This window comes from Hippichthys cyanospilos, chromosome 5 (assembly GCF_059441005.1).
Source record: "Hippichthys cyanospilos isolate Australia breed blue-spotted pipefish chromosome 5, RoL_Hcya_1.0, whole genome shotgun sequence".
NCBI classification, from domain to species: domain Eukaryota; kingdom Metazoa; phylum Chordata; class Actinopteri; order Syngnathiformes; family Syngnathidae; genus Hippichthys; species Hippichthys cyanospilos.
In genome coordinates, this window is record NC_142373.1 from 2,838,161 (window position 1) to 2,850,878 (window position 12,718).

At 38.7% G+C, this 12,718-nt stretch overlaps 2 protein-coding genes across 2 annotated transcripts in view; both read left to right on the forward strand.

Moving 5' to 3' along the window:
* The first annotated feature begins 840 nt into the window (after positions 1-840).
* On the forward strand, positions 841-6,741 carry LOC148423161 (triple functional domain protein-like). The gene is made up of 8 exons (XM_088415039.1): positions 841-1,051; positions 2,325-2,498; positions 2,738-2,890; positions 2,974-3,085; positions 4,690-4,805; positions 4,894-5,019; positions 5,229-5,423; positions 6,251-6,741. The coding sequence occupies exons 2-8, from the start codon at positions 2,388-2,390 to the stop codon at positions 6,551-6,553; spliced, it is 1,116 nt and encodes a 371-aa protein (XP_088271165.1). The 5' UTR covers positions 841-1,051; positions 2,325-2,387; the 3' UTR covers positions 6,554-6,741.
* A 1,650-nt stretch (positions 6,742-8,391) lies between these two features.
* The window catches only part of LOC148423162 (integrin beta-5-like), a 47,318-nt gene continuing 42,991 nt past the window's right edge, over positions 8,392-12,718 (forward strand). Inside the window, exons 1-3 of the mRNA XM_088415038.1 lie at positions 8,392-8,880; positions 9,887-9,972; positions 10,050-10,257. Coding sequence (XP_088271164.1) covers positions 8,802-8,880; positions 9,887-9,972; positions 10,050-10,257 — 373 coding nt within the window. The 5' untranslated portion in view covers positions 8,392-8,801. The remainder of the gene's footprint in view (positions 8,881-9,886; positions 9,973-10,049; positions 10,258-12,718) is intronic.

The following is a 12,718-nucleotide window of genomic DNA, read 5'->3' on the forward strand; positions in this document are numbered from 1 at the left end:
TTGCGACTTGCAATCAGACACCGTTAAGTTTTGCTGCGTTGGCACGCACACAAAACGGAAGTTTCCCAGGCCACGAGGGGGCGCTACGGTACCAATTACAAATATGAACCTGGCTTTTTTTCAACTTGCTGTAACTAACGAGTTTTGGGAGTAAATAACAGTTGTGTTTGTATCTACTCCTAACGTTAGGCTTTTACGTTTTAGCTTCTCTTTTTTTCCTTTTAAAGAAGAGTAGCACATGTATGTGATTTATAAGGGTTTGTATAAATCTAACTCAGAAAAGCATTATGTAAAAGGTAACCGGCGGTGTTGACTCTGACCAGTGTTTAAATGGGCTGGCACGCTGCGGTACGGCATCACAGCACTCCTGATTTAACCTCGAGCTCACTGAGATCATTTTACTATACCAGAACGAGAACGGACATTACAACTCTTGTTACATTTCTATCTTTTACTTTATGAATTCATACGACTCCTTCAGTTTGACCCTACATAAAAAAGTAATTAGATAACACCCAGACCCACACCGCAAGTTAATTATAACGCCATTTATAGGATGTGGCATGGCACAAGTTTACGGCGTTGGGAGATTAGTCGCTAACGGGAATTTCGACATCTCGCGATGCTCACGAGCCTTGAGGCGTGTTCAAATACATTCAAACATTTCAAAAGCATGTAGAATGTATTTATCTTCCATTTCCTAATATTTATTACAAAGGTATTTATGAATTAACGAACAGTGATTTGCTGTTATCCACTGGCGAATTTACCAGGCAATCATCGAACAAGGGGAGAACTCACTTCTTTGAAGTGAGGGGGTGGGGTCGGAGGGTAGGATGCTGAACTTTTTGAGATCAAAGAGCGTATGACGTCACGATGACCTCTTTGTTCAACTGAAATGAACTGATATGATGAACGTTTCGAGAGTACTCGCTCAGTGTGCGATCCTGTGGCGGAGGAGCGAGGACACACGAATGTCATCTTGAGGCAGAAGCTTTCCACTTCAAAACCCCATTGATTTAAACCTGCTGCAAGCTTTGAAAAGCGGACGGTGAGCTAGAATAAAAATTGTAAAACATTTTATTAGAGGGATGTGTCGCTGGGACTGTGTGATTGTTTTTGAAACTAACTTTCAAAATATGTCGAAGCAACTTTCAAAATATGTTCGTCACCATTATTAATTTCTGCTCGTCTTTAAATTTTGTCAAGTTTGAAATACTAGGTGTTTAAAACTTACATTTGAATGTTAAACTCCTATACTGGGTAGTTGGCCCTAAATGTTCGCAAACGTTTTGATATTTTGATTTGTTTTTAAACAATTAATGTTTGTCTTGTTCGGAGCCACTATGCGCTAAGTATTTTTCACGTCTCCCATATTCTTGTTGCGCGATGGGGTTTTTTTTTTCGGGTTTTGTAGTCGGCGCCTGAAAATCTGCTGTCGGTTTCTCGCGTTTTAACACCACAGGGTAGAAGCGCGTTTCCATTTAATAGTACGAATACAAAAGTCTTCCAAATACATTAATTGTAATTCAGTTTTGTCATGTTTTCGCGTCCTGCCAAACCTCGTATGCAGGCCCTGCTAAATTTGCGCTCTGATTTTTTAAAGCAGTACCACCGATGCTCGAAAATTTCAGTTAAAGACTCAAGTTTAGTTTGCATGCAACCTACATAGACCATATGAGTGTTTAAACGTTTTACCCCGAAGGCCTTTTACAAAATATAGAAAGGTGCAAGGCCATTTTTTCTTAAAATGTTACACACACCAAAACCAATCAATCAAAAAAAAATCAAAATTAATATACTGTTAATCTAATATTTTTTAACGGATACGTTAAGGATTTTGCTAAACATTACGAGGCATTTTTTTTTACTTACCTACCTGCTGAGCTACTTTATCTAGAAAATTATATTAGTAGGGCTACTAGTGGTAGGCTGTAGTCTAAAGATATTTCTAGTATAGATGCTTGTGCCATGGGTCACTAAAAAATGAATGGTGGGCCACAAAATGGCCTCCAGCTCATCAATATTTGCCATTAATTTATTGTTGCACAGGCTACATTTGTACATTTTTTACTTCAGGTATGCCAAATGTCAGTGTGGGAAGAGCTAATTATTTTGTCCCGTACAAGCACGCTTTATTACATATGTAATTGATATTTGTTTGATATTTGTTGAAGATTGAATGCAAAAGTGAGATATAATGAAAGTCAAAATAGCGCTAATACTTTATGACTACAAAATATTGTGATTTTTGCAATAATCCTGCCACAAAATCAGAATTTTAATGTTGTGACAACCTTCGTGTGTCCACCTTCCACCTACAGAAGATCCACTAGAGCGTCAGGCCTACGTTCTGCAATTGCAAAACCACCACCAGTCACCACGACATGGACAACTTCATGAGAGACTGTGCCGACTGGGTGCAGACCCTACATGAAACAGAGGACAAACCCAAGCTGGTCTTTGCTTTTGTTGTCTTCTACGAGACCTCAGAAAAAGTAGGAAATGCATGAGTTGTCACTGACTAAATTTGCGAATTTACTTACTAAATGTACGAGGTTTACATGTCAGTAAATGAACCTACCTTGATGACTATGGTTAAGCAATGCTAGTCTTAAGATATGTGCTTATCTCGAAACGTTGGTTTAAGAAACAAAGAAAAATACCATCAGATTGACATTTTCCATGATAAGCAGAAATAAAGAAGTCCAAAATAAAATGAAAGTCTCTCTTGCAGGTGTGCCATCATTTGGATTCCCTGGAACAAGGATACTCAAGTATGGTGGAGGCGGAATGCTGTGGAGGAGTGGACAAACTTGACCCCAACAGTGAGATGAACTTGACCTTCAGGATCAATAGACACCTGGAGCAGAAGGAAGTCTTGCTCAAGGTTCATATGACACCATGGAAAATCCCAAAAAGATTTAAATGGCACACCTTTAACATGAAGTAATTGTCATTTTTGTCACTCAGGCATGCACTCTGGCCAGGGGACTCGCAGCTATATTCCTCATGTACAAGGAAAGGAACAGTGGCAACGCAGAAATGCAGTGTCAGGGCAAAGCATCACTGCAACAAGTCAGAGGTCAGTTGGTACAAATACTGTAATTACATTACTTAGTCAAAATTAATTTTAACCACAAATGAGTGTTATTATGAAAAAAAAGTTATACTTCATTAATCAATTATTGAACAGCTTCACAACTTGCCATTGAAAAGTCACAATAATTTTAAATGTTTACCAAAAACAAGACAAAAGTGAGTAAAAAGTATTTGTAATACTATAGCGCACCATTGTCATGTTATGCAGTTTAAATTAAAATAAAAACTGTAGGAATCACACAAACATCTGTACTAAAATGATTCAATGAGACCACCCCAAACGTAATTAAAACGTTTTCCAACATTTCCTAAAGCTCATATGCAAATGCATTATGCTAAAAGGTTAAGTATAAGTGAACCATTACTGGGCAGCGTTTTTTTGAATACCACAAAAGATTTGAACTACAGTGGGCCCCCGTTTTACGAACTTAATCTGTTCAGCGGCTACGCTCGTAACTTGAACTGCTCGTATGACGGGCAATCCAAACCTATGTTAATTAGTGAATGCGTGCTACGCGTGCAAAAACCTTAGGTAAAAACATCACGACTTTATACACATATTAAAAATGAGTAACATAATCTAATGTACAGTTAAATTAAATAACATATACAAAGGAAAAATGACATTTACCCCGGCAAGGAAAGTCTTGCCCTTAGAAGATTGCCGAGCGGTTCCGTCCATACTCATGAGCAAAGTTAACTATGCATGCGCCTCCTTCGTATTTTTTTATTATCTCCTGCTTGGTTTCTATTGTCATCATCCTCTTACTTCTTCCTTTACCGCCACTTGCAATTTTAGAAGCCATGTCTAACAGATAAAGTTTGAAAAGTCTTCACAACATTCCTTCCTTCCGTTTTTCACTCATTTTCTCTCCTTCCTTCCATCCCGACCAGCTGTGCCATCAAGCTAGATAAAGGCGTTCGGCCAATAGTGTATCGGCATTTCTGTGATTGACGTGACGCCGGCCAATAGCATCACCGTGACTGAGTCCGTGACTGACACCGTGACTGAGACAGTGACTTGACATTGTAAGAGCAATAGCGTTCAACGTTGCTGTGATGAGCGTCAACTTCTAGTTGACGTAGCAAAGCGAAAATAAATGTACGAATACAATGGCCGGCATGTCGGATTGTTCGTAAGACGGAAGGTTGGTGCGTAAGTGGGGGACAAAAAACTCCGCGGTCCACGCTCGTAAGTCGAAATGTTCGTAATGGGGGACAAAAATCTCCGCGGTCCACGCTCGTAAGTCGAAATGTTCGTAAAAGAGGGTGTTCGTAAACCGGGGGCCGACTGTATTACTGTAATAGATGACATGTACTTTTTTGTTTATGTTGTTATGTTTATGCCGTTTTTAGATTTTCATACCCAAAACATGTTTAATCAGATCAAAGTAGGCTGAAGGTTCACATGGACTGGAAGTTGGATCTCAAACCGATGCTCAAACCGTTTCTCACTTAAACATCGTTATACGTATCCTCAGCCATTCTAAACTGTACAAAATTCATGAGCCAGTCTTTTGTCATCTCCGTTTCCATAACGTGTGTGTGTGTGTGTGTGTGTGTGTGTGTGTTATTTTATTTTCACAGATATACTTGATGGCCTGCTGGACAGAGAAAATCGCACCCTCCAACTCTGGAATACAAGAATGCAGAGTTTGGTGCAGTGTCAGCAATATGTGGCATTTGAACGTCGTGCCAAAAAGGTGAACACGTTAGAAAACATCAGTCGTTTATTTCAAGTTTCATGATACCAGCCAAAACATCACACACTTGTTTGTTTTGTTTTTTTAGGTGCTAGAGAGTATTCGCGACATAGGGGAGGTTTACCTGTCCACGCACTGCTCCACTGGCTCTGGCAGGCAACACTGCAGGCAGGATCTGTTGAAGGATCTTGAGGACCTCAACATCATCGCCATGGTGGGTTGGTATCACACTCATCTCAGCTTATTGATGCAAGCTAAAAGAATTTGAGAAATAATGTAATTGCCAGCACCCCTTTGCCATGTTGGATTTTTTTTTCAAGGGTATGTTCCTGTGTATTTCTCAACAAACACAATATGTGTTACAATAAACATCCATTTTTTTTCCCCAAACATTTAAAAATTGTCTTGGTCACTCTTCCACAGGAAACAGAAGAGTGCATGAAACTGCTTATCCAAATGGCAAACAGCTACTTCAACAACGAACACAGATATACCTGTGAGATGAAGAAATGTTTGGCAGACGTGAACCACAGCTACCAGGACCATTGCGTGCGACTGGCCAACCACCGCTGCAGCATTGAGAAAACCTTGGGGAGCTCGTCCAATGCCAGCGAGGAAGTAAGTGTGATTTGACTGTTACAAGCTATCAAGTAGGTCTGGGTATCGATAGATTTCCATCATTAGTTCAGAAATTCCCGATTCCATTACCTGATTTGCTTAGATTTTCGATTCGGACAAGGATTCCATGCAGTACGCATTTTAACTTAGTGCTTCCATAAAAATATGAATATTCACATAAAGCATTCAATCCAATGTCGTTATACTGTATTAATCATGTATGTTATTGGAGATACATACACTACTAATTGAAATCTAATAGTGGTGGCTGTGTAAATGAAGTGCCAAAAACACACCCTAAACTTTATGACATAATATCTAATATCTTGTATACATCTAACACTTCTAGCCAAATGAATTTGAACTTATTGGAAAAGTTGTTTTGAGGTCGAGGCCCAAAACCTTTTTTTTTGCCCTATTTCATGTGTTGAGATGTTCAACTTCCTCAGATTTTAAAGTGTTCAAATTTCAGACCAGCAGCACTTAGCTGCTATTGGAATTTACCCTCCAGTGTTCATTTAAAACTTCCTGAAATTTTCAGGTCAATGATACCGCTTTCTATGGCTTTCTTCTATGCTTTCTTGGCAACATTCAAATTGCTCTTCATCAATTTTGGAGTGTAGAAGACATTTTTATTTAATTCATATCAAGTTGCAAATTTGGACAGATGATAGTGCAAAAGCAATTGGTTTTAGTCTCACTGACTGGCTTTAAAAAAACAATTACAAGAAGGAAGTGCATAACAGGTTCGATGAATCAAAATGAACAAAGTCATGTCAGCAAATGAACAAAAATGATTTTTCTTTGTTGATTATCCCAACCAATAGGCATCCAGCATTGAGAAAAAGAAAAAACGGATCCAGTACACCAGGAAGGTGATCCAGGAGTGCAGCACCCACACATCCACACCAAAATCAGAGGCCAGCGCAGCTGCACAGCACAAGGTGCCCATGTGGAGACTTGGGAGCACCAAAGTGCTCGCTCATTTCAAGAATCTGGCCAGCAAGACAAAAAACAAAACACAACACGAGCCGCCACAGTGCAGTCCTCTCGAAACGGACGCAGACTACAGTACCGCCGCACTGTGCCATGGAGGCGAGCTTGTGCCCTGCCAATTGGGAGGACCGTAGCGAGTGCCTGGTTCAAGGACTGACCATTCAAGAGCATAATCAGTTTTTGTGATGTTTTCTTTTTATTTATTGCACAGTTGTTTGTTGTTCGTTTTTCCCCAGTGATGGTTATGTATATTGTAAATAACTTGACTTTTTTTTTTTTTTTACTGTACATTTTATAAAATAAACCACCACTGGCATTTGAACATTTTCAGTCTTGTGTTTTTAGCCTTGCTGTACAGACAATAAGTTTGCTTTTACTGCTTTGTTCACATTTAGCAACTTCTCATAGAAACGTAAGCTACATCTGCACTCAATTACTCATCACATTTTCAATTTGTCCAGGCTTTGTCACAATTCAGGTAGAGGGTGGACAACGGCTACATTTAGCATTTAAAGAATGTTCATAAGCAGTCTCGATTTGTATTTAAAACAATTGGTTGTATTGTATTAGCTTTTCAATTTTAGTGTGTGAGTGTGTGAATCACATTTTAATTAAGAAGAAAAACACTTTTACACTCATTAAATTCATATTTTCACCAGTATCTCAGAACTAACCTCCATTTATATTGCTTGTGAAGTGGGATTATAAACATGTGACCGAAATGTTTAGCATGATGGTACATGTGACAAATAATTCTCTACAATCTACAATTTCAGATTTAAAAACTAGAAATGCAATTCCTGAAGAAATTGCGTGTGAAGGTGAAAATGCTGAAGGGAGAGGCGTTGAATTGTGGAATGATGCGGAACGTTTGAATGGCTTGAATCTGTGAAGTATTTTGAATATTACAAGGTTGGAACTGTTTGAATAGGTCAAATAATGTAGAAGATACAAGGGAAAAACATAAAAAAAAAGTGGAATTGTGGGAATATTTTGAATTGTGGGAAGAGGAAAATGGAATTCATGGTATGGCAGAAATTGGGGGAATCAATTAAAGTTGAAACGGTGTAAATCGGATGAGTAATAGCGAAGAAATAAGGTTCCAAAGTTTTGGTCAGAACAGTGGGAATGAATGAGGAATTATGTGTAGTAATAATAAAGTAGTAATGAATTATTGGAATGTGTGAATATTAGTAATGATGAAAATGTGAAAGGAATGAATTGAATGATGTATGTGAAATGGGAAAGCTTCAAATGTGAAATGTTAAATATGCCATTGGGAATGAATTATGAATTATTATAGGTGAAAAATATGGAATTACGGGAAAATGTTAATATTTATGAATTCTTAATTTATGAAATATTAATATTTACGAAGAGTTAAATATTATGAATGTAAAATCTCAAATGGGAAAGCTCAAAATGTGAAATGTTAAAGCTCCCATTGGGAATGAATGGGGAATCCTCCCATTGAAAATGAATCATCAAATATTAAAGGGTGAAAAATATGGAATTATGGGGAAATATTGGAATGTATAAATTACTGGAATGATGGGAATGATAGGCGAGTTGAATGAGCTAAATATTGAAAATGTGAAATGTGAAAGCAGTAAATATGAAATGTAAAATCACCCAATGTTAAATCAATGGGATTTTGGGCGTGGAAAACAGGGAATAAATATTTGGAAAGAGAAAAATAGAAGTAGTCGTCACACGATTAATTGGAATAATTTGAAATCGCAACGGTGTGAATCAGATTTCGCCTTCAGACAATAATTTTATTCAATACTAATACTACTACCACTACTACCATTGCCACTATGTGTGCATCGAAAGAGGGCGAGAGACATGGCCTCTCAAAACTACCAGCAGATGGCAGCACTGTGATAGTTAGCCTGTGGGGTTTACTCGGTTTATGGGTTAAATCATCCAACTGGGAAAGGGTTAATGGGTGGAGTCTCTCAGCTGGGAAGCTGACCAAGGGAGAGCTAGATCAAATCTGAACCGTCAAGTTTGGAGATGTGCAGCTCTGGTTATCATTGGACGGCTTGTTGTTTCAGTTTACAGCTTGATTAAAGAATCGGTTCGGCATGAAATCTTTGCAGCGGCTCGGCTGCCGCCTGCACGGCTGAAAGCAGACGGGGACGTGGAAAGGAGCTGCCCGAGGCGTCGCAAGTGAACCGAGGAGCGGATCAACAATGGCAACCTGTCGCTGACGCTCACGGCTCGTCGCGATGAGGTGTAAAGAGTCGACCAGCTGGACAGGAACCGGTCCTGAGAGGTTCTGAGGGTCGGGTGAGAGGACCGCTGCGAGCAACGAATCTGGGGTAGTGTGTGGGAGGAGGAGGGGGGTGATTGCACTGTAAACACACGAGTGACGCCATGTGGAGCCCGGCGACACGCGCGTGGAGAGCTGCTGTGTGCTGCTTGCTGCTGCACACATTCCTGCACACTTCCAGAGGTACGCTGACATAATTGATTCTTGAACAAAACATATTTGTAGTTTATATAATAATAAGACGAATACTTACCAAGACCAGATCCATCCACCTCTTCTCCTTGTCCTGCCATTGTATGTTTAAAAGAAAAAAAAGTGTCGGGAGCACACTAATTTCCGGGTTCGAATTAATGCCATTTTGTGGCAAAATGACACCGGCGGACTCCATAGAGAGCTTATCCAATCACAGCCCACGTATGAGTTGCTTTCTATTAGGCCTAGCTAGCTTGCCTTGAGGTCGCAAATTCGCGAGATGATTGGTCCGAGTGCCGTTAATTGAACGGGCTTTGTCCATTCACTTCCAGAGGGTCGGCCAGAGGTCTCAAACATATATATATATATATATATATATATATATATATATATATATATATATATATATATATATATATATATATATATATATAAAATGATGTTGGTAAAATGGTAAAAATGATCTAGTTGACCATTGTCTTGCTTCTGGGAGGAACCTCAAAATAAAAGTCTGTTCGTTACATACATGACATATCCCACATTTTATTTTGAAGCATTGTCTGGCTTTCTCACATTTGGCTGTTTGACTAAAATACAGTGGCTTGACGGGCCACCCCCCCCCCACACACACACACACCAAAAAAAATCAGATCTCATCCCATAGTTACTGCTTGAAAAATGTGTCTATTCTGCCTGGGTAATTTTACTCCTCTCTGCCTGAAAAGAGAAGCAATGAGTACTGCAAGCCCTAACTATGCTGAGTGAGTCTATGTCTCTCAGTCCAGTTGGTCAAATCTGAACATGCGAATGACACAGCCTAGACGTGTATTTTCATTCATGCTGTTTACTCAGTTGTAATCTTACTAAACATTATTTGCTGATATCGCTGCAAAAGAGCAGATATTAATTTCATATATTTGGTGTATTTGCTTCACTAGTTATTGGGATATCAACAATATATATATTTATATGACTGACTACCCTACCTCTCCTTCAGGTCTTAATGTGTGTATGAGTGGCAGCGCAACTTCATGTGAAGAATGCCTGCTGATACATCCCAGTTGCGCCTGGTGCGCACAAGAGGTATCATTTATCACTTTTTGTTTTTTTTTTAATATCATTGATACAGTTTACAGTTTTGTCTTCTGTGTTTGAAACAGGATTTTGGGAGGGGGCGGACCCTCACGTCACGCTGCGACATTGTTCAAAACCTACTCAAGAGGGGCTGCCAGAGCCGCTTTGTCGAATACCCAACTAACAGCATCACGGTGCAGCAGAACATGCCTCTGAGCACCAAGGGGTCCGGCCTGACCCAGCAGGATGTGGTTCAGATTAAACCCCAGAGGATTTCACTCAGTTTACGACCAGGTGAAGTGTCAAATGTCATATCCAATCCTTTGACACAGGGGTGTCAAAGACATTTCAACTGTGGGCCAAATTGTACTTCTAGTTTCTGTAGGAGGGCTTTTATGGCTATGAAGTAAAATAAATTTTAAATGCAATCGTCACACATTTACCTAATTTTGAAATCTGTGGCCAGTGAAAACTTTTCAAAAGGGGAATTGGTAACAAAAAAAAAATGCTTGCTGTTTCCAAGTAGACATTTTAGTCAGAAACTTCAATATAAAAGGATGTGGCGGGCCAGATTTCGCCCCCGGGCCTTGAGTTTGACACTGGTGCTTTAACAAGTTAGGAAACAAAAAGAATGGAAATGTGTTTGGCTTTTTTTTTTCATTTTCTATTACCAATGGCGAACTTAAAAAAACAATAGTACATGGGACCCCCAATTTACAACGTCCCTGCATTACGTTTTTTTTACCTTACAACGTGGACCGCGACGTTTCGTTGTCCCCTCTTTACGCCATTTTTTTCACCTTACGCCTTTCGCCCTCACTTCAAAGCTGCTTGCTACTTGTCGGCGTCACGACTCCCAAGATACTGGTCTGCTATTGGTTGGCGTCACGAATTTAAAATGGCGGCATGTTAAAGCTTTGATCTCAGGTGAGGGCTTATAATATCGTATTTAGGATGCATTTTAGTGTTTAATTCAAACTTGAATTGTTTAGCCATGGGTCCCAAGATTGCTAGAGATGTTAAAGAGAGAAGTATGAAGAAGATGACTAATATGGAAACGAGCTGGAGATAATCAAAAAATATGAATGAGGCTAGGCTAGGCTACCCTCGCTAGGAAATATGGCCATTACAAGCCATCACGTCACTCAAAGGTAAATACATCCTTTACAGTGATCCCTCCTACTTCGTGGTCTCAGTACTTAGTGTTTTTTTCCAGGAAAAATAAAAAATATTTCAAAATAAAAAAATCATTTAAAAATGTGCAAAAATGTACAAAAATTGAAAAAAGCAAAAAAGTACATTATACCGTACTGTATTAATCAAATAACGAAGTAATATTAGTTAAGAACTATGTTAAGAATTCTTCAAGCGTTAGAGTTCGTGACGTTTTTTATCTTATTTTGAAATGCATGCTTTTAATTTGTCGGGTCGTGTTGTATTTCCGTTTCCTGTTTTACATTCTCTGTGCGTCATTCGGCTCGTTACGGTGACGTAGTGAATGACAACGTAAGCTCATACTTATAGTTTATTATCATTTTTGTTGATAACGCACGCTACTGCCTATGTTTAGTAAGCGATGAGTGTTTATTCTGTTTATGTGTTCGTTTGTGTAGAGGTTGCACTTTATAGTTAGTAGTTGTTAGTTGTTGCTAACCCGCTAATGTCGGCTAAAAATACACTAAATTCATAGATTAAAGTTCGGCAAGTGTTTATATGTTAGTTGACTGACTTAAACATTGTTGTTGATTTATTATTCAACAGATACTACATGATACACCATACATGAGCCAAAATAAATGTGAAATTCAACATGATGACTTGCGTACTCTTTCACCGGAGTCTTGGTGCAGATAACCAGTCCTGAGAACAAATTCTCAACAAATTAAGTAATATTAGTTATTTAATGAATGTACAATAATGTTAATAAGGATAATGTAATGTTAAATAATAGGAGAAAGGAAATAAAATTGGCAAAAAATACAAAAAAAAAAAGGAATTGTTTATGGTTACTGCGGCTATATTGGGGCGTACATAGAAATCTAGGAACTGACACCCTACTTAGCGGGTTTCAGACTTCGCGAAGGGTTGACAGTCCCCATTAACCGCGAAGTAGGGGGGATCACTGTATTTATTTTTTATTTATGATGTTATTTAGTTGTATACATGTATATTACATATAAGTAGCACTTACTCTACGATTATCTTACCATCTTACTATCTTGATGTTTTCACCTGGGGTACATGTATTCGCTAATTACCATAGGTTTCCATTGCCTGCCATACGACGATTTCACCTTACATACACAATCCCTAAACAGATTAATTTCGTATGGCGGGGGTACACTGTATATTTATAACCGCCGCACACTCATGCACACAAAGTTAGCAAATATAATTCTTTAGCAGATTGTTGAAACATTATTTGACTGTTAAAAAAAAACAAAAAAACAAACACACACACACACACACACACACATTGGCTCAAAAGCAGAAGGGAAAAACAACAGTCTATTTCCTGCTGAGAAACGTGAGAACATGTATTTTTAAATGCTATAATAATGGCCTGTCACTCTCAAATTGCAATATATTACCCTATATTAATATTCATCATATTGGCTGTATGTTGGGTGCAGCGTCACATTTATGTAAGTTTGAGGTTATTTCATACAATAACAAAGTGTAATGTTGAATTAAAGTTATCAGTATCAACTGAACAAGTTTTAATGACCTTGACAGAATATGAACACTTTTACCA